Source organism: Glycine soja, chromosome 3 (assembly GCF_004193775.1).
Source record: "Glycine soja cultivar W05 chromosome 3, ASM419377v2, whole genome shotgun sequence".
NCBI lineage: Eukaryota > Viridiplantae > Streptophyta > Magnoliopsida > Fabales > Fabaceae > Glycine > Glycine soja.
In genome coordinates this window covers 28,462,256-28,483,912 of record NC_041004.1, presented here as the reverse complement: position 1 = coordinate 28,483,912, position 21,657 = coordinate 28,462,256, and the positions used below count along the sequence as shown (strand labels likewise).

Genomic DNA, 21,657 nt, shown 5'->3' with positions numbered 1-21,657 from the left:
GGAGTTTTATGATTTAATCAATCAATCATATTTTTTTTATAATTTTATGTTATTACTTAATTGATATAAGTTAATTACATTTAAATATCCTTACATTATTTTATGACAATATTATTTGTCAAATTTAAAACAAAATCATGTTACCTTTTATTTTTAAAATTTGTTATTTATTTATTTATTTTGTTGGATATGTGGTGAACCAAATCAAACCAACACCCTTGAGTTGGTTTGGTTCGTGTTAAACAAAAAATTCTAAAATTTGAACCAATTAAAATTAATTAATTCATATTTAACTTTCTCTCGAATTTGAATCAATCTGTGAACACATAAAATTTATTAGTCAGTCACTTGGACCTCAAGTGAACAATGATGGGCTCAACTCATGTAATAAGAATGGACCAAGAAGTCATAAATTTAATTTTTAATCAGAGAAGCAAACATTGACCAAAAGAAAATCCTGGAAACCTACAATGATCATCATCTCCATAATTTTGTTTCAAACACTAGAGTTCCACATAGCGAGTGTCTATCATCAGTTCCACGAATAATTTTCCAATTGCATTTGTGCCAGTTTATGCACTTGTCCCCGCTTGAACAAATTGATTTTAAAAAAGAACCTAGTCACAACATCTATTCGTCTATATTGAAATACATTGACTTATAATTACAAATGGAGGCAAAGGACAGTTCAGAGATCAATTTTTATTTTTTTTCAAAAGAAGACTACATCTTGGCACTTGAGGGTTTTGGGGAAGAACTTAGATTCATATATCCATGTGAACACCTAGTATAATTCACCATTCAAAAGTGGTTTAAAAGATGACACAGCTATATATATTTAAAAAAAAAAGGTGGGGATAAACGTAAAACTAAAGTAATTAGTACAATGCTTATAAATTTGTTTTTTGATAGGGGACGGTTATAATTTGATGGGTGAAATTCTAGAATGATTATTATTCTGGTGGGTACCAACATTAGGGGTTTTCTTTTATGACAGTATTGGTACACGTCTTTGGTCTCCCCCATAAACCTTGGTTATATTTTATTTATATTGCCATATAAATATCTTGTAACAGTGGCTTACATGAGGGATCCTAGGTGATGTCTGATTTTCATTTGTACATAGGTTTGGGTATCCTTTATGCCTTACATAAGTATGTCTTCATTTTGTGGATTAAAAAAAAAAAAAAAACTAGCAACTGCATGAATCAACTCGCAAGATTATTTCAGCCAAAGAATTGTAGTGATCTCTACCAAATTATTATGGGTTTAATTTATATATGATATTAATATATCCAAACATTCAATAAAAAAAAATACCTTAGTCACATCGTATTAATGAATATAGAATAAGATGACATGATAAAGTGATGAAATCTTATTAGATGCCTATATAAAAATATTTTATACTTTTTTATGCTAATAGTGCATATAAATTAAACTCAAATGAAATTGTAAATACTATATTCATTTTTATTATCCGAGAGTTTAATTGGAAATTAATAACAAAAGTTGCATGAACTCAATTTAATCACGGCAGTTTCATTAGCACCACATGAAGCACCACATAGCAGGGAACAAAAAGGCACTCTCGGGTACAAGATTCTGCACTGGGATGGAGAACCGGATATTGGTATGAATAAAATCAAGTGAAGAAACTAACATACAATAAAATATCACTTCATTTCTTCATTTCCTTCTTGATTTGTTTTGTCATGTTACGGATGAAGGGACCTAAGTTTGAAAACTACATAGTTTTGCCAGATTTTATTTTTTTTTACGGAAGTTTTGGCAGATTGTTAAAATATAATATGATGAATAAAAGAAAGCAATTGCAAACCTTAATATACCTGGGTTGCAACTTGCAGGGTAATTCCAGGTTTCAATTTTACTCGTGTTATCAACTAAAGGATCGAAATAGATCTTGTTGACAAAAAAAAAATCGAAATAGATCTTTGAATTCCTTATCCTCTTTATTTACTTGAATCTGGAGAGAAATTGGTCTTAATAAAGGAGGATAACCGTGATAAGAAAGACAATAAAAAATAATAATTTATTCATATGCACCTAGATTCAAGAATCTCACACTACGCATATGTAGCAAGTTAAAGAAGTTTCATATCAGTAAATCTATAAATGTGCGTATATTTTTTAGTTTCTCCCTTATCAATTGTGTTCAAGACACAAACAGATACTAAATCTAGGCACTTTTTTTAACAGAATGAAACTTTGGTTCACTATGTTACGAGAAACTAATAATAGACATCATAACTTCATTACATTAATCATTTATGATTAATCATTTCGTTAAATTATTTTTTATTAAATATATGTTGGTAACTGAAATTCAAATATTTTATAATCATAATCGGTAGGCCCAAAAAAGATTAATATTGGATTTAAAGTAGGCCGAAAAATAATTTAAAGTTAGTTGAGGATTTCGGGGACTTAGAAGATTATTTAGCCGAGACGATGGAAGAAAACGGAATATGATTGGTTCAATAGCTGTAGTCAAATATATTTTATAAGATATTATGAATACTCATTGTATGACAATAAATTCAAACCAATTTTATTTTATTCTTGCACCTATTTTACTCTTGCATTTTTATCTTACTGAATTTACTCATTTTACTGTTTATTGCCTTTAAGTTTTATTTTCAGTTTTTTTTTATTACTTCTCTTTCATCTATACCAAACACTTTTGCTAGTAGTTTGAGAATCTATAGTTTAAAATCGTGTTGGAATGTTAATAGATTGAATCCGTTAATTTTTCAAGTGACAATAAGAATATGTATTTTTTTTCTAATTATGGTATTTTCGCTGAAAGTGAAAATTAATCTTTATCGGAAATTTAAGTACACAAAAGGTGAATATTCTTCCTTTTAACACTATTTATTTCATACCCAATCATTAATTAGAATTTGAACTCTAAATTACTTAATTAAAAAGCACAAATCACTTTCGTCAATCCTTATTATTACACTAATGTGTATATAAATATGCTTAATTAGCTAGGCTGCAAATTGTAACAGACCAACCTTTGCCACTTACCAGCAAGGCAGCAACAACTGCAGGCCCTACACAAGAAATGAAGAAAGTACTCTTGAAAAGGAAGGAGTTGCATGGAAATTATTCCACCAAAGGTCCAAAGCCATATGAAGTGTAAAGTACCTATTCATAAATGGGAGAAAAGGAGAACACATGTTTCAACAAAAGCAAGGACTCCTTTCAAATTTTATTGATTCTTTTTTCACACATATGCCTATTTAACAATTGTTATTAGAATAATATATAGCTTTTATAGATGAAATTTTAGGATTAACCTTAGTAAAAAAAATTGCCCTGGTTAATTATCATGACTAGGTGTCAAGTTTGTATTTAAATTACTTGAATGACTAAGCAAAATTAAGGTTGGTTGAATGGCAATTGAATTCACGGCTAGATTTGGTGTACTGATTCAATTTGGTAAAATCCAAGACAATGGTTATCGGTTATTTGGTTAGATGATCAAAAGTTAATACTCCCTTCATTCTTATCGTAAATCTATTATATAATTTTTTATAACCATATTATTAATATTAAGTGCTGAATGATGTCGTTGATGACTAATTTTCATAAAAAAATGCTAAATGATTTTGTTGATGACTAATTTTCATTAAAAAAAAATTAGACTGATCTAGTAAAACCTTACTTAAATAAATCAAATTTAATATTAGTTGAAACTAACAAATTATTAATACAAATCTATTATATTGATTTTTCCTTAGTAACTTTACAACAGGTTGAAATCCAATCCCATTTCCTTATACTAAAATCAAAACAGAAAATTAATTTTTGACTTTAATTGAATTAATAACCCGCATGCTATCAACATTGTTATATACAAAATCCAATTATAGTATACAAGGGGAGTTACTCTAGCATTTCCCTTAACTCTAAATAAACAACATACATGGAGCTTCAGTGAGGAGAATATTCGTCAGAATTATTTGGCAGGAACAAAAACTTTTTTAAACCCCTTTTTTCTCTAAACTTCCAGTTACAGAGCTTTTACAACCAAAGTTCAAGTCCTACCAATGATTCACCCCAAAGTACATCAAAGACTAATTGAAAACACCCCAACAAAAACTAAACGGTAAAGTCAAAGAATAAACAACAAAGTCCTTGCCACAATAATCATGTGACTATATATAATGATAATCTTCTAGGTCCCGTTTTAAATAAATATCATCCAATCAAGTATGTATCATATATTTCACTTATATGTACATTGGCTCCTCAAATTTCCTTGTATCTCAAGCAATGCAAGTTGGTATCAAGCAGCTTGGGAAGAAACACAACCCTCTCTTCTGCATTCAACAAAAAGCAAAAAGGCAAAATAAAATTAGAAAAGCAAATTTATCAAAACTTTTGCTAAAGATGCAAAAAAGCAAAGGGTTGAATATGCAATGAATTTGACATTATGAAAGTAATAAAGATCAACACAAAATGCGTTTAGTGGAGATAAAAGCAAAAGGGTATTATTGTGTGGGGGCTAAAGAGTAAGACCTTCCTAGTTTTGGCATAAAGAAGCTCTGGTGAGATCTTGTACAAGTCCTCATCCACAGGCTTCGGTTTTGGTCTTTGAATTGGACTAGTTGGGCTAGGTAGCTCCTTCACATTACTCCTCCAACTTTGCTTTTTTGCTTCTTTTTCATTCTGGCAACGTACCTTTTCCTACAATAGTGTCAGCAACAAATTAAGAATTCCATCAGAAAAAAAAAAAAGTTACCTTTGAAGTTACATGTCTAGCATCTACCACATGAATGCTTACCTAGCATGGTGTGTGTCATTACTCATCATTATGTTGGAATTTCAACTATGATTACTTTACTACCTTGTTATGATACCAATGGATCCCGTTGTCTTTGTTTTTAGTGACCAATTGACATGGACAATAAAGCCTAAAGTTGCACCTATTGCACTAAGTCCTTTTTAATCATAGTTTATTATCAAAAGATATTATTATAAAATCTTAATCATTGTGAGATGTACAAAGTCACAAACAATCTGTGTGCTCGTGAAAAAGTTCCTGATTTAATAATTTCTCACCTTGTGTGAATCATGAATGTCATTCAATTCAATATAGTTGGGTCCACTATAAAGTATCCATAAAGTGTAACCTTAGAGAAAGAAGTAACGAAGTTGTTTTATTTTTTTAACACTCATGGACTAACCCTATATGGCTATATCATTAGGATGACTAAGGATATGCATGGAACATTGGAACTTCGTTTTCTAGTCATTAATTAATTGTCGCCTTCTTTTGAGGTGCCATACTTTGTTTTACAAATTTAAAATTGAAAAATAGAAGACCCTTTATCGTGACTGAGCACAACCTCACAAGATAACATAAAAAAGACTGAAAAGACAATGAAGCGTGTTAAAGGGGGTAGATCAGTGACTATAATATTGTACACACCGGTTAATTATAGAGCTATATTGGAGTGTCACTTTAATCACTTTAAAAAATAGACATTAACGTGAATGAATCATACAACATTAATGATAAGGAACGATTAACTTATTCTAGAAAAACTCTTGTTTCAGTCTTAGGAATTTTCCTTTTCTCTTTCAGCTAATAAGAAGCAAAGAGACAATTTTGCTAATGGGAAATGAGAGAAAGAAATATAAATTACTTTTCAACATATTTTTTTTACTAATTACTAAAATTAAGACTCATGCTTCTTCCAAAATTAAAGACGTTAAAACATATTATACTAACATTTCCCGTCAAAAAATCAAATTGATGTAGACCGAAGATCGCTTATAATGGACAAAAATCAAAATTTGATGCAGTTTCCTTTGATATTTTAGTATTCTTCTTCGTTCAAAATTAAAAAAAAATAAAAAATCACCCTAACTTTACAAAAATTATAAAAAAAAAACTTAATTGCAAAAATAGTCTTCTCAGTAAACCAGACACCTGTAATTTAATTAATCAATTTAATCTTTTTTTTCAATCTCACTGTTTAAATTCTCAACCCCAAAATTAAACTGACTGATAATGATTAATGAGTAACGACACGTGTCATAATTAACTTCCAATTAAGCCCAAATAAAACCCAAATTCCTATCAGAAAATAATATATAAAAAACAAAAAATTACACTAAAAATACGTCCCTAAGAAATATCATCCAGTTAATATATTGAAAGCAAAATAATTAATAATTAATTTAAAATCAATTTAAACACTGCAATTTTTGAAAAGATTGCATAGGAAAGAACGTCCATAATATTTTCATTGTGAGTCATACTTATTTAAAATGAATCAAAAACAGAGAAAAAGAAGAAGGATTCAGTGGCATAAAGAACATAACCCATGAAGAAAAAATAATCATAAAAAATAAATAAAAAAGAATATAGAAGCATACCCTTCTGCGAGGAACAACGATCATAGCGGGTGTGACAACATCATTCTCATACAAGTCCCCAGTAACATAAAGATCTCTATCTTCAGACTCAGAGTAACTATATCTTAGCAAACCAGCTTGTCTTGCAGTTTCAAAGCACTGAGTGAAAGGAAGATTATCATTCCAATCCCAGCTCCCAAATGCTGGCACATGGTGCCTCTTGTAGTAATACGCCTAAATACACGTGAAATTAATACATTAATGCATTAGTAACAAAGTTTAGCCACAAAAATTGTAATTTTCATCACAACAGATATTTAAAAATTACATATAAATTATTTAGTCACTAATGTTGATTATTTAAAAATTACATATAAATTATTTTGTCACTAATATTGATTATATACTTTTAATTTGACTATAATAGTAGTTGATATGGAATCAACTACCCAAAAAAAATCGAAGTTAGATCAACAAGTAGCATAACAAAATGTTGATTATATACTTTAATTTTACTATAGTTGATATGAAATCTTCAACATCTAATATCAACTACCCACAAAAAATCCAAGTTAAATAAACAAGTAGCTAGCATAACAAAATATAAGTAGTAAGAATACAAAGACTTAATTATGACTTACTTCCATTGTAGCTACACAAAGTGTTTGTTTGTCAAGTGAAAGAGTGTTTGACCAAGTGAATAATATAGGGTTTTGGTTGTGTTGTGGCTCTCTCAGCTTTGGAGGGGAAGGATATAAAAAGAGGATGAGAATGTGTGATGTGAGGTAGAAAGAGAGAGACAAAGAGAGGAAAAAAGGAAAGTGGAGTTTGATAGGGTATGGAGAATGAAAGCAAAGTGAGGTGAAGTGGTATTAGTAAATAAAGAAAGAGAAAGATAATGAAGTTTCACAGCGAGAAGCAGAGGGACAAAGAGGTAAGGTGGGAGAAACAATGAGTAAGGTGAAAATTGAAAGAGAAATAAGAGAGAAGGGTATACGCTGGTTGTGTTTGTTTGGTTTCGTGTTAATATCCCAAGACAAAAAAAAAAGCCTGACCGGTAACAGAAAAAGGTACTCAGATAAAGAAATAAAGTTAGAAATTTTTTTTAGTATGTAAGAGTTTGTTTGGATTGGATAGTTGAATTAAATAATGTATTTTTTTTATAGAAAATTAAATTTTTTTTATTAAAAGTAATTATTTGAATATTTTAGTAAAAAAAATTTAAAATTTTAGAATTTTAAAAGAAATTTTAATTAATTGAAAGAATAGAATTTTAAATTCTATCTTCAAGAGAGCGAATTTAAAAATTTATCTTTTTGTCGCCACCATGCTCCTCCTCCGCCACCTTCACCTCGGCGGCAACTTCTTCTCCGGCCAGATCCTTCTCGAGTGCGGCACCTGGCAGCACCTCCAGTACCTCGCCTTCTCCGACAATGAGCCCGTCGGCAACATCGCGCGTGAGCTCGGAAACCTCTCTGCCCTCTTTGGCAAGAGGAATAGAGAGAGAACCGGTACCGTACCCAGTGTCGCAAAGCGTAACGCCCTGAAGGGAACCTTCGTCCTTCAACATGCTCAGTGTGTTCTCCACGGTCTTGGCATGGCCCAACCTAATGTCGCACTAAACCCGGTTCACCTTGTCGGTGTCACTATAGATCTTCCTGGAACCCGGAGTTGTTGAAGTACTCCCTCACCATCTCCTTGTCGTTGCTTCCCACCTCCTTGTCGTCGCTGCCCACCTCCTCCACCTGCAACTATCTCCGCTGCTCTGGGTCCGTCAGCGATAGCACTGTCGCCAGTGCTATCACGAATCCCCCGCTCACCACCGCGATCGTGGTCCCGTCGATGGCGCCCGAGACGTTTGTCGCAGTGGTCGTGGAGAGCGGCTGGATGGCGAACGCCGACGAGAGAGGGAGTTTGGATGGTTTGTGAGAAAATCGAGTGGAAATGGCGGTTATGTTTGGGTTCGCAACGAAGAAGGAAAACCATAGGAAGGATGAGAACGCCATTGTGATTTTGGACACTTTTGTATCCAAACATAAAATTTTTAAAATAAAGAAATTTAAATTGAAATATTTAAAATTCTCAAAATTTAAATTTTTTTTAAAATTTTAAATTATCTCATTCAAATGTTATTTGCATATTCTCAATTCTTAATTATCATAATTTTTAGGAATAGAATAGAATATATTTTATATGTAAAACTTTTGTATGATGAGCATGTAAATAGAATATTACTTTAATATTTTATCAGACCCTTGGTGTTTAGAGTAGCCTTTTTTTTTAATAAAAATTTAGAGTAGCCTTTTGTACCTGTGTGTTATACGTTGGAGCTAAAAATTAAATATAAAATGTGCTAAAAGATGCATAAACTACTATTATTATCTCCTAAAACGTTAGTCCATTTCAAACACATACGTTATCTCATTCATTAATATAATTTGTAAAGTATGTATATTCACAAATCACAACATATATAAATTAAATTAAAATTTTAATATGTTTTCGTGTATTTTTAATCAAAAACTTATTATTAGTTCCTAACAAGACTCGTAATAAAGCTTAGATAAACTTTTTTCATATTCTTTTCCATAATAATTAGTTTATATTTATTTGGTCTTAATCCTTAAATTCATGGGTGAAAAGAAATTTAATTGATTTAGAATTTAATAAAAAAAAGATAAATAAAATCTAATAAAAAATAATAACCCGCCTACATTAAATGTGTAATGGAATTTTAAATCAATAAATATAATTAAAATCCCAGTATTTTTATTTTTAAAAGTACAAATTTGCATAAAAACGTGTTGATTCCAACTCACAAAATTGTGAAAATGACCCAAGTACTGAACTGCATTCCACTTTTGTTTGGACTCCAATTTTTAAATTCTGGCATGAGCTTTTATCAGGGGGTCTCTCTCTCTCTCTGTCTCTGAACAAACGTGTATTATTCCAATGCATGAGAAAGGTGGTTGCTTCTTTCTTGGGGCATCCCAATTCTCGATGCTTACACCCACCCTAACCCTATTCCTCGTGAATGAGTTAACCTTTTTTAACCCCACACACACGCCTACCCATACATTACCCTAATGCATTGTGCTTTGTGCAATCACATGTGACCATGTCTGTTTTTTGTGTTGACATCTGAGTGAGAGTTGAAACAATACAAAATTGTCCAATAAAGACTCGGCTTGTGTATTTTTTTTAATTGAAAAATTGAGGGTGAGTTGAAATTTTTGTTGGTTGATGAATTGTTTATTGAATTTGTGTTTGATAAAATCAAATAAATTTTTGACATGGAAGAATGAAGTTATTAATAGTAAGTGGTTTAGCATCTCCCACCCGACAATTCTATGAATGTTGTAATTGTAACTCCTAGCAATGAATTTAAAATTATAGGTCAGCTTTGAGGTCAACAACGCCGGTGATAGGTGACAGAGTTTCAGACTTTTAAACGCAAAACTCTAAACGCAGGTGATAAGTGGCAGAAGTTCATAAAAAAACATTTAAATAATAAACATTTACTATATAAAAAAAGAATAAACATTTATGAAGTACTTATATATATAAAAATAAAAATCAACCATGTGCAAAAAAACTAAAATACTAATTTTATTAAAATAAGTAATTATGTAATATAATTAAAATAACTCGAGAGCACTGATAACAATAAATATAACTCAACAGACAAATCTAGTCAACCTACGTTAATGTCGTGGGTAAAAGATTAAAGATTGACAGGATTCTGTTGCGATGAAACAAATGAAAAAAAAAAGTATGAGAAAAGAAAAACCGAAGGAAAGTAAAAAAATAGAGTTGCTCCATAGACATGAATGATATATTTGATAAAAAAAATAAAAAAATAAAAAGAAAGAATAATACAGATAGATAATAATGTATATATTATTATTTGGATTAAGAGAAAGTAGAAAGAAAAAAATTAACAAAAAATAAAATTAAAAAAATATATTTTCTTCCACTTTCATTTCAATTCAAATTTTAAGTGTTTTTTTTTTCCTTTTCAATCTCTTTCCCTCCCTCCAAACATACGAAAAATGAGAGAAGAGAAAATGATATAATAAATAATCAAATTAAAAAATCTAAATAAAACACTTATGAAATTTCAATTATATGTTTTTTTTTGCTTCATAATTTTTAAAATGATTTTACCTTTTTGAAACAAACTAGTTCTAAATTTTCATTTATTTGAGATACATATTTGATTATGTCTGAGAAATCAAAGTATTATTATATACACATAGAAAACTTATCTGCTCTCATGAAATATAACTTAAGTTTTTTATATAAAATAAATTCATATTTTTGAATTATTCTCTTATATATAACAAATAAGTATTTTTTTGTATGATACTAGTTATTTTTTCGTTTTAAAAACAATTTATTGTATTACCTTTATATTTTATTTTGTTATATGGGTTGACTTAGTCATATAAAGTCCAATTACATTCACATGAATGAGAACGATTTATTTAACAAAAAAAATTGGATTTGATTCCCACCGCGTTTAAAATTTTAGTAGGTTTTTGACTTAATGGGTCAAGAGACACTTGTGATCATGTTATTTGATTTGGGAGATGTATTTGATTATGCTAACTATCATAATCGACTATGGTTGGAGTGCATATTTGATTGTCTCTCTTTGCGGCTACCATATTTAAATGTGGTGTTGCATATTTAATTTTTCAAAGAGATATGGTCTCTCTCTCTCTATCAATCGTTTGTCACAAGAGGATAATTTTGTAAGGTTAGTAATTTCAATACACTTTCTTCACAAATCCACTCAATTTTGTAAAGAAAGTTGATTTTGGGGACCCCATATGTTTCGGACAATATTTAATGTTAATTTCAACTGAACCGTTGAAAGGTGAACTTTCTTTCCTTTTCTTTGATATCCATACTTTCTTCGCCCTTCCTTCATTTTAGTTTACCTCTAGATAAGGTTGGCCCAAAAAAAATTATGTTTGTGGTCAACACCACAAGGGCTATAGTCGTTCAACAACACCCTAGAGTTTCGGTGTCATAATTTTCAGCCACGATCATAATACGCCTACTTTGAGTAATTAATTTTAGGAGGCTATAAATAGGGTATTGGTGTTTGTATCTAAAGAAAGCTTATTTTATTTTTCGAGTAGCAATGGCTTTTGAGAGACAAAATTGCACCAAGGATAATTGGGACAATTGGGGTCTTAATTTGTAAAGGTTTCCAATCTCTTTTATTCTCAATGCAATATTGTATGTTGTTTGGCTATTCTATGATCATGGTTGGCTAAACCCCTTAGAACTTGGATTGTGATGTAGTTGTACTCATGTACTTTGGTTCCTCATTTTAATAAAGTTATTGATGTTATTTAATTGATTGTGTTTTTCTATTGTTTTCTCTTCCATATTAGAATTTGTCACTATAATTCTTAGTTAATTGCGTGTAGTGACCATTTTACTCATGTACCTTGCTGAAGATATATATATATATATATATATATATATATATATATATATATATCTTTCTCACAACTGGTGTTGTCTTTAGTTTTATTTTCTTGAACACAATTACAAACAATCTTCCAACTCAAGATAAAAAAAAAACCTAAAATTATTTAGCTAATACGATTTATATTATATGACAATACAACTAGTCTCTAGGGTATGATATCTGGACTTTCAAGTCCATGATGTTACTACATAAGGTACTTTGCCCTTGTAGGAGTACACATTTTACACATAAAAGAAAACCTTTTGTTTTATCCCCAAAATGAACTCACGTCTCCTTAGACTTTTGAAACTAGAGAAATTCTTCTTGGGGAAGGATATCATTGTACTTAGCATAGAGCTCCTGCTCAATACGTCTAAGGCTTTTAGAACCACCATCTTCCAAAGCTAATTGAACCCCATTAAGCCTTGCCTCCACCTTTCTTTTGCGAACCAAGATATTGCCAAATACCTTTTTATTAAAGGAATTGCATTCCTCTTGGACTTCCATCAAGCAATTTAGGATGGATGGAGCACCCTTGGCCCAAGCATCTTTAACAAAAACAAGTCAACGTCTTTGTGTGTAGCCCTGGCAGACAAAAGCTTGGACGATTTAGATCTTCTAGCTGCTAGAATACTTCCACAATGAGTCAAGAGAGGATAATGATAAAAATAGACCCGACAAAGATTTTCAATGAAGGCCTCAGGAAACTTCATGCGTTACTATTAGTTCATCATTGCATGATCAAGTCTTTTGGCCATACTTGACCCCAGCTAGTGCCTAAACCAAGTTAACTAGTGACCTATGGCACCCATGTCCATAAAAAAAAGTCACCAATAATTGAAGAGAAGGTTGTTGCACTGCTTAGAGTGAACTTGCTCCCTTGACATCTGAAGGTGCCAAAATCTCATTAAAATCCATGAGGAGTATCCAAGGGCACTTAATATATTGAGTGAGGGAACATAAATGATCCTAAAGGAGAAAAAAAATTATGCGGTTGGGGACTGCATAAACCGCAGGGCATGTCCAAAGGTTAATGCCAGATGAGATCGAGAAGGAAACGACCTGCGAGAAGATAACTAACTTGCTTGATCAATCAGAACTCAAATTCCGCCTGTGTGACCATTGGCTTCCACTCTATGACTAAGGGTAAAGTTAAGAGAAAGAACAACGAGTCTTAAGCACAATGAATATGGAAGGGTGATGGTTCCTCATCATTTCACGAATGCATCTTTTTCCTTTCGCATTGTTTGTGCCGCGAATATTACAAGAGATGATGTTAAAATCATTGGAATCTATCATGGATAGCTAAATAAGAGGTTGATGAGAGCTCCATTTAGGAACTCATAGAAATTGTTGTGAGTCCCAAATCATGCTATTGGGACAGATCAATCGAAGACAAGGCTTGGGGAGTGCCTTCAGTTTCTACGATCTCAAGCATGTCTTCCATCATCGGGGAGATATCACTCTTCTTATCATCAGAGGCTTGCATCTGTGCATCAAGAGGACCACTAATATTAACCTCAATGACCCTCATTTGGCCACCACTATTTTGAACTTGGTTCACAAATTCATGGTTTTTAGAACCCTCACACCCTAAACCAACTGAGGTGACAGTTGTCATATGTGTCTTAGTATTGGAGGGGTGTGTGATCATAGTAGCCTTACCTATATTGTTGGTGTCAACACATGAGCGTTTTTCCTGGTGTCTACGAGGAGCCTTCACATCACTAATTTAAGGCACTATGAGAACCTTTGTTGCGTCTTTTGTGGGGCCCCATGTGGAATTCAATGTAAAGGAACTGGCCAAGATCCTAGAAATCACCAAATCTTAGGGAATCACAAATGGATTGGAACGTTAATACATGGGCCTTCTTGTGATTGAGGAATCTTCTTATTTATGGGTGGTTTTCTATTTTTTCTCTTAATATTCATCCACTCACCATGAAATTCTATCTGTGCGGGAATCTCAAACACAATCAAATTTGAAGAAATTTGACTTGATTCTGTTGGAGGAGTCCCTTGTGTGCTAAGGGTAGTAACAATGGTGGCATCCTAGGCTACATCATCCCTTGCTGGAGGCACCTACATGCAGTTCCTAGTAGGGCTGTCAAAATGGATTGGCCAGACTGGCCTGGTCTGACCCATCGGGCCATACATTGAAAACAGGTAGGCCTAGGCTTGATCCATATTCTTTTGGGATGAAATTTCTTAGGCTCAGCCCAGCCCAATGTCAAATTGCCAGACCACCAGGCCTATTCAGGCCAATTTAAAAATTAATACAAAAAAAAGTTAAAAAATTGATTTTGTAAAAAAAATTAAATAAACCAAAGGCACAGAATGATTTATTATGCATTTATTCTGTCTAAAAAGTATTGGCAAAGGTATTTAAACTATGTTTAATGAATATTCAATTTAATAATATTTTTTTGGGGTTGTCACTACTTGTGGACACTTGCTTTATGTTTAATGAATATGTTTTGCCTTTTAAAAAATATAAATTGTAATTTAAAATTATAAATTATATTAATAATTTAATATGTTTTATTTAATATTTATTATATATTACTAATCAGGCTAGCATGGCCTGAGTCCATTTGACCCATCGAACTAAATAGACCGGGCCGAAAAAGGCTTGTTTCTATTTAGATTGTTTTTTTAGCCCAACCTGACCTTAATTGCAGACCGACCAATCGGGCCAAGTCCATTTTGTCTGCCCTAGTTTCTAGCAACATGACCATAGCAACCGCAACTAGCACACGACATATGGAGGCCTTCATACTCCACATGGTACCAACTCCCATTGAGACAAAAATTCCTCACCACGGGCGTTTCAAGATTAATCTCCATACAGACTCGGACAAACCTACCTCTTGTCATATTTAGAGTAATGAGATCAACCTTGATAGGGGTTTGAAAAGGCAGATGCCAATGGCAAGAGAACACTCTCTTCATAATAAACCATGCCTAGACTTGGAAACCGAACCCAAACCATCGTCTTATCCACTTTGGATTCTGTGGCAACAAAATTCGACATCCATTGACGGACAGTGAGGCAATGGTCATAAATCATCTAGGGTCAAGAGAACACTCTCTTCATAATAAACCATGCCGAGTGAGATACCATATCAAGTGTGACCATGAAGTATCCATGATACATGTCCACTAGGTCAAATCCCCCCTCAAGCTTCCCCAGGGCTCGAAGCTTCTCTTTCATGGTGAGGTATCCTAGTTTTTTTCCTAGAAGTTTAACCACTAAGGTTTTCTTCCAAGTCTGACACAAATTATTGTATATTATTAAGGTTATGGTAAGATTTGTTGTCATCATTTGGTGGTTTCAGAGGCACTCCCATTTCAAAGAGAATTTGAAACAAATATGCTATAACTCATCTTTTTAACCATTCAAATATTAATCACGTGAAACTGTATTAGTTAAATAATGATATTAGTTACTAATTTGAATGTGAAACTAAGAAAAAATAGCCACAAACAAGTGAAATAATGTGAAACTAAAGAATATTTACCGTTTGTGGGAATCGAACCCACGAGCACATGGTCAAAAACATGTGCTCTACCAGCTGAACTAAGACGGCTTTTTTTAGGAGGTTCAATTATTACAGATTAATCAAAAAATTTCTTTACGCTCAATATCCTATCTAAAAAACTCTTAGTTCGGTCTAAAACCCTGAACTGCTGAAGAACACAAGGCAAAAAGAGGCACAAAATTTACATATTATGAAGTGAGAAAATCCTAAGAGATGTTTGTTACATCCCTTGCTTGCTCTTACTTCACTTATCCCACCCTTTTGCATTCTTTTTGTTCCACATTTACTTCGTCTTATCACCAATGCACGTTGCTGCAGCTCAATAGAAACAGAAAGAAATATTGCATTTGGGCATCCATCAATGGTAACAGTGCCTACGAAGTGGGAGGAGGATATCCGGAATTGGAGCAGAATCAGAATGGAAAGTTGCATTCAGACATGTCTTCTCAACGCGAAGCGCTCCTCAGAGGAGGGGACCAAGTCATCTCTGTTTTGGAGGAAATTATTACCCTTGTATGTTACTTGCTACTTGTTATTGTTATTAGGAGAGAATTTGGATGTGTATTTTGTATAATTGGTGTGATTGTTTTTTGAAAAATTGAAACAGAATACTTTGCTGGTGATTGTGATCTCTGTCGGAGAACCTGACTCACTGGCTATGAGGCACCGATACTCCAGTTTGCCTTATGTATCCGTATCGGAATACAGATACTGATATTCTTGGATACTTCACCGATACTTATCCATGAAGTATCCAAACCTATGTTGCACCAATAATTCAATTTGCTTCACGTATCCAATACCGATACTCTTTGAATACTTCGCTGATATATCAGTGAAGTATCCAAGCTTTTAAGTATTTTATGAAAACCCAATACAACTACATGAAACACATAAGTATGTATAATATATAAACATAGAATAATCATCCTCCCTTAATGAACCAAAAATATAATTTTTCTCTTTATGAATGATTTCAAGAAAGGAAGGAGATTGATAGTACTTTTCCTATATGTAAATAATAGAAAGGAAGTTAGGATGACAATGAGTTATAATTTTTTGTTTTTACTAAAGTTCAAGAAATATGTTTTTAATTTCGATTTGCAGAATTGCAATTATATATTTAGTATGTTACGTTTATGATTTTTATACATTTCTAAATACATATCTTAAACGTTTGGTATCCTATATATTTTTGAAATAATCATATTGTCGTATTGGATACGTATTGTATCCGATACTTGTATCATATCTGTGCATTGTAGCTGGTTGACCACCTATAGTGTTGGGTCTTCCCTCCCAACCACGTTTTTTTCATCCATTTCCCTCGAACCCGATACCTTGTTACAGGAGATCGAGTCTAGTACCACTTGGACCAACGACTTGAAAAGTAGAAAAAGTGGAGACAAAATGAGCTCTGATTATTAAATCCTAATTTTATGTGTGTGAGGAAAATCTCTTCTATGCTATGGTTTATATTTCATTGACCCAATATTGTCCAAATATACACTTTTTTTTTTATTTGAAGGTACTTTTAATAGATTTCTCCTTTTCTTTTGTTCCATTCTTCTTTTTCTCTGGCTCATAAGTGACTTTAATCTAATGACTAATATTACTCTATTATATAAGTTTCTAGTGGTTATGTTTATTTCCTGGTGGAGGGAAAGAAGCTTTGCATGCCATTTTTCTTGCTGAAGATAACTGATTATATTTATGTGTCATTGTGTCAGTTCTTACACAATTATGTGCAGCATGTAGTTTTCTTTTTTTGCAAATATTTATTGTTCTTGGTCCTTTGCATGACATGTAGTGAATCCTAATGTGTGATGTGGTCATGCGCCTGTATTATTATGTGTATAAATTTTTATCCAGTTGGAAGACATGAATATGGACGAGGAATCAGAGAAAGTGGCAGTGGAGTTGGCTGCACAAGGAGTTATTGGAAAGAGAGTTGATGAGATGGAATCCGATTTCATGATGGCCCTTGACTACATGATCCAACTTGCTGAGAATGACCAGGATGATAAGGTATGATTTTCAAACATATGAGATTATAACTTGTTTAGTTAAAGTTAGAAATCAACATGTTCTGTTCCATCAAGAAAGTTTTGTTTTGCAATTATATCTTTTTTGACAAATCTACATTTGGATCGTTTATTGGAAGCAGATTAATGTTTTCATGCTTTGTTTTTTTTATGAAACTGTCAACCAGTTAGGTTTCACCTTAGTTGTGACTTTTAAAGTAATTGTTACAAAGATTATCATCCATAACATACATGATAGTTTGTGATTAGATAGTAGGGTAAAAAACCTTTACACAGTCAGTACATTCTAATTAAATTCTTTTCTTAATGTGAGTCTTATTGACTGCAGTTGCTCTGCTACATATTAGAACTCATATATAGGCGAACAAATATTTGTCCTTCCTGTTAGAACAAATCAACAGGCTACTTTTTGTCCTTCAACCACCCTCCGCCCTTAAAATTTTACTTGGTTGTTGTTTAGTAAGTAGTATCCTTTAATTGATGATTGTATTCCATATTTTTCTATGTTGTTGAACAATGAAACTGTGATGAAGTTGTGATTGGGAATTAACTGCTTATGTATTTCCAATTATTGGATTCAGCGTAAGTCACTGTTGGAAGTTATCAAAGAGACAGTATTATCACATCTAACCAAAAAATGTCCACCCCATGTAAGGAACGTCTTTGAGCTATTTCTTGTTCATTTTTCTGGCTGAAGGACAGCTCCATATTTTATGTTTTACATCAATGTGGAATTTTTCCCTTCATCTTTTAGGTTCAAGTAATTGGTCTTCTATGTAGAACTCCGAAAAAGGAAAGCCGACATGAATTGTTGCGCCGAGTTGCAGCTGGTGGCGGTGTATTTAAAGGCGAAAATGAGTTGAAGATGCATATCCCAGCTGCAAATCTAAATGACATAGCTAACCAAGCTGATGATTTGTTGGAGGTATTTATAAAAAACTTTGAGCATTATATAAATTTCCAGGTCTTTCTTGCAGTCTGTTAAACTTTTAAACTTCAAACACTCATACTCGGTGACTATTTGATTGTTTTTATATTGAATGATGAGAGCAAAGTGCTGTTAAATCCTTTGAGATTGTTCTAAATTGTATTTTCTTCTTTTCCTACTTGTCATGATTCGATTAAAAAAATGTCCTGTACCATCTTATTGTTGTGTATTTTCATTTTGCACCTGCAAATTGTTTGAGTCAAATTACATATTTATTAGTTATTTTCTGATATCATATCATTGTGTCATGTACCTTACAACCTGATCTTTGACAAAGAATGCAGATTCCTTTACTTACATAGAGAGTACTTGACACTTGACATTGTTCAAGTTCTAGAAGATGTTCAATTTTGGGGGCTATAATGACATATATACTTGGATTTATTTATTATTCCATCCATTTCTGTTCTTTATTAAATTATTTCCATGTCTTTCAAGATAAGCCTCTTTAATTCTTATTGCTACTGTCCGGTTAATTGTTTGGTGCTGGGCCATATCTTTGCAGGCAATGGAAACTCGTCCTGTTATCCCAGATCGAAAACTACTTGCAAGGCTTGTTTTGATTAGAGAAGAAGCTCGTAATATGATGGGAGGGGGAATTACGGACGAAAGAAACCACCGTGGATTCTATACTCTTCCTCAGCCTGAGGTATGTTGATCTATAGTTTTCATCTTGTGATCTTAGCATGGTTCTCACTTCTAGCGAAACATTACCTAACAGTATTTTGTTTTCATCTGATTTTACCCGTTGTTGCTAAAAGGGCTTGGAAATTAAAACTACATAGATATTGTCTTTCATTGTCAGAAATACTGTCTTGGCATCTTTAAAACCGTTGACAGTGCAGGTGGACTTCTTGGCCAAATTGGTGGCTCTAAAACCTGGAAAAAATGTGCTTGATATGATAAGAAATGTAATGCAAGGAAAAGATGAAGGTGCAGACAAATCTGGCAACAACGATGAGGATGACACTACAAATGGGGATCCAGCTGAATTTCTTGGAAGGGTGGGTTGAATTGGCTTGTGTGTTATTTAACTTGGGAATGTGTTATGTATGCATACAAGTTATAGTCACTTGAAAGCCTATTTAACTTGTCTGTGATGATATGCAGCCACTTGTAACGGGAGAGAAGACACTTCCAGTGCGCCCTGGCATGTTTCTTGAGACTGTCTCCAAGGTAATTTTTTGTGTTGAATGGTTTTCTTAGTGGACTAAAAATCCCTTTAAGCTATAAAATATTTGGTCCACTTGAAAATTTCACCAATGGGAAACCTGCACCTTTTTACTGTGATATTTTCTCCCATATTTAGTTCTTGTTGAACAGTCTGATTGTCACATTAGATTTGAATGATCTTTTTTGTGTATGCATTTCTTGTCTTACCAGGTCTTGTCTGGTTTATATGCTGGAACTGATTCTGGCATCACTGCACAACACTTGGAATGGGTATATTCTCTTTCTCTCTATAGATTCACAATTTTTTCTATTTCCAAGATCAATGTCCTGTGATGTCTGTACTATAAGGAGGAATTATTGTATGGTCTAGGATCACCACAATTTCATGGTCCCGGCCAATTTTCACGTGACACATAATTGAGTTTTGTTAACTCTTTTTCATTGAAAAGCTCAACTATGTGTCACATGGAGATTGGCCAGGATCATGGACTCGTGATATTTTCAAACTGTATAATAATTTCTCATACTATAGCTCATTGGAAAGATAAGTGTCATCCCTTTTTCATTACAAATTTTTATTTCTAATTTTATGCATATGCTTCTTCAGAATTATAGTTTAATCTTTATATTTTTCTTAGAATTTAACTAACCGACCTTTAGTTAAACTTGTTAACCTGAGGAAGATAATTTGGTGCTGGATAGAGATCAGCTTCTTACACCACCTAGTGCCATTATCAGTTTTTTGTTTCTGTAAATGTTCGTTTGACTCAACTATTTTAAAAGCAACTCGTTTTCCATATAACTGTTAGTTGCAATTACAATTGAAGCGTATGGTAAACAAACACCTTGCAGAAAATGTTATATATGAATTTAGGGGACTTTTTTTTAACTACACAATGCAGAATAATAATCCCCTAAAATCCTATAACAGAGAGAAACTAGTTAGACTTTATCAACCTCTAGGTTTCTGTTGGTTTTCCAAGTCATAGATAGTGGAGGGTATATTTGTTTCAGTATTGCATCTGGTGTTTCTTTTTTTTTAAACTGTGTTGCACGAGTACTGCATATACCTAAAGAGAAATGCATGTTGGACTAATACAAATGCAAAATTAAACGGTTGTCTAGTTTGAGAAAACGTTCTGTTTTATTTTTTATTTCCACTTTTAATTACAAAATTTCACTTTATTTTTTGTTTTAAAAAAAATCTATAGGAAACAGTGAAAACAAGCGGAAAACATTTTCTCAAACCAAACAACTCTAATGACTTATTTAGTATAAGAAAATGTTTTATGCTATCATTTTCTATTTTTAAACATAATTACGATAAATGCTCCTTAATTTTAATTTGCTTTTTCATTTTCATTTTCTATTTTTGATTAAATTTTCTGCTAAAGTAAACAGCCATATGAACACCATCATCGTTGTTTCTCTTGCCTTCAGGTTCATCGGAAGACACTTCAAGTGCTTCAGGAGATAGCATATGGCTAGTTCTATCCCCCCCCCCCCCCCTTTTTTTCTCTGGCATTTTGTATCCACTGTTTTAGCCTTATGTGCTGCCAAAAAACTTGATAGGCTGTTTATAGGGATAACATAACAGATAGTATAAAACTTTAGAACATTTGCTAACTGAATAATGTAAATTTGTGGCAGTGAATTGTATATATAAGATGAAGAGTGGCTGACATCAAAATTTCTGGACTATGCTTTTGGGCTGTTTGGTTTGAGCCAGCACTTAACCATCATTTGAGGCATTTGGCATTGTTTTGCTGATTTTCAAAATTAATTTGCATAATTAATTTAGGTGATCTCTCCGCTTTGAAAGGAATTAGTTTAAGTTATCGGCTAAAGATGCCCTAAGTGTAAAAAAAAATAAAAAAAGGAAAAAGATAATTTGGAAACCCCTATATATTATTTTATTCTCACTTAGTGAGATAAAGTTGTTTTAAATGGATAGTGTGCGATGGTTGATGAATGTCAACATAAAATGTCGTGCAACAGTGATTCGTATAGATGTACTCCTGTTCT

At 32.6% G+C, this 21,657-nt stretch overlaps 2 protein-coding genes and 1 pseudogene across 2 annotated transcripts; 1 reads left to right on the top strand and 2 right to left on the bottom strand.

Moving 5' to 3' along the window:
* Positions 1 to 3,847: 3,847 nt before the first annotated feature.
* Positions 3,848 to 7,333, bottom strand: LOC114406371. The gene is made up of 4 exons (XM_028369059.1): positions 7,038 to 7,333; positions 6,418 to 6,630; positions 4,552 to 4,719; positions 3,848 to 4,352 (listed from the first exon to the last, which is right to left on the bottom strand). Exons 1-4 carry the CDS (start codon positions 7,041 to 7,043, stop codon positions 4,299 to 4,301), a joined length of 441 nt encoding a protein of 146 aa, XP_028224860.1. The 5' UTR covers positions 7,044 to 7,333; the 3' UTR covers positions 3,848 to 4,298.
* A 232-nt stretch (positions 7,334 to 7,565) lies between these two features.
* Positions 7,566 to 8,402, bottom strand: LOC114406370 (annotated as a pseudogene).
* A 7,097-nt stretch (positions 8,403 to 15,499) lies between these two features.
* Positions 15,500 to 21,344, top strand: LOC114406369 (protein PEP-RELATED DEVELOPMENT ARRESTED 1, chloroplastic-like). Its single transcript, XM_028369058.1, has 9 exons — positions 15,500 to 15,939; positions 17,299 to 17,454; positions 18,053 to 18,121; positions 18,226 to 18,396; positions 18,965 to 19,108; positions 19,305 to 19,463; positions 19,570 to 19,635; positions 19,843 to 19,902; positions 21,073 to 21,344. The coding sequence occupies exons 1-9, from the start codon at positions 15,640 to 15,642 to the stop codon at positions 21,118 to 21,120; spliced, it is 1,173 nt and encodes a 390-aa protein (XP_028224859.1). The 5' UTR covers positions 15,500 to 15,639; the 3' UTR covers positions 21,121 to 21,344.
* The last annotated feature ends 313 nt before the right edge of the window (positions 21,345 to 21,657 follow it).

Bases quoted from the DNA above. Each gene is read 5' to 3' on its own strand.
- LOC114406371 (XM_028369059.1), bottom strand. The intron at 4,720-6,417 runs GTATGCTTCTAT...ACACTATTGTAG, and splicing joins TCGTTGTTCCTCGCAGAAGG to GAAAAGGTACGTTGCCAGAA. The intron at 4,353-4,551 runs GTCTTACTCTTT...TGTTGAATGCAG, and splicing joins TTTATGCCAAAACTAGGAAG to AAGAGAGGGTTGTGTTTCTT.
- LOC114406369 (XM_028369058.1), top strand. From the start codon at position 15,640: ATGTTTGTTACATCCCTTGCTTGCTCTTACTTCACTTATCCCACCCTT. The intron at 18,122-18,225 runs GTAAGGAACGTC...TTCATCTTTTAG, and splicing joins CCAAAAAATGTCCACCCCAT to GTTCAAGTAATTGGTCTTCT. The intron at 19,464-19,569 runs GTGGGTTGAATT...GATGATATGCAG, and splicing joins CAGCTGAATTTCTTGGAAGG to CCACTTGTAACGGGAGAGAA.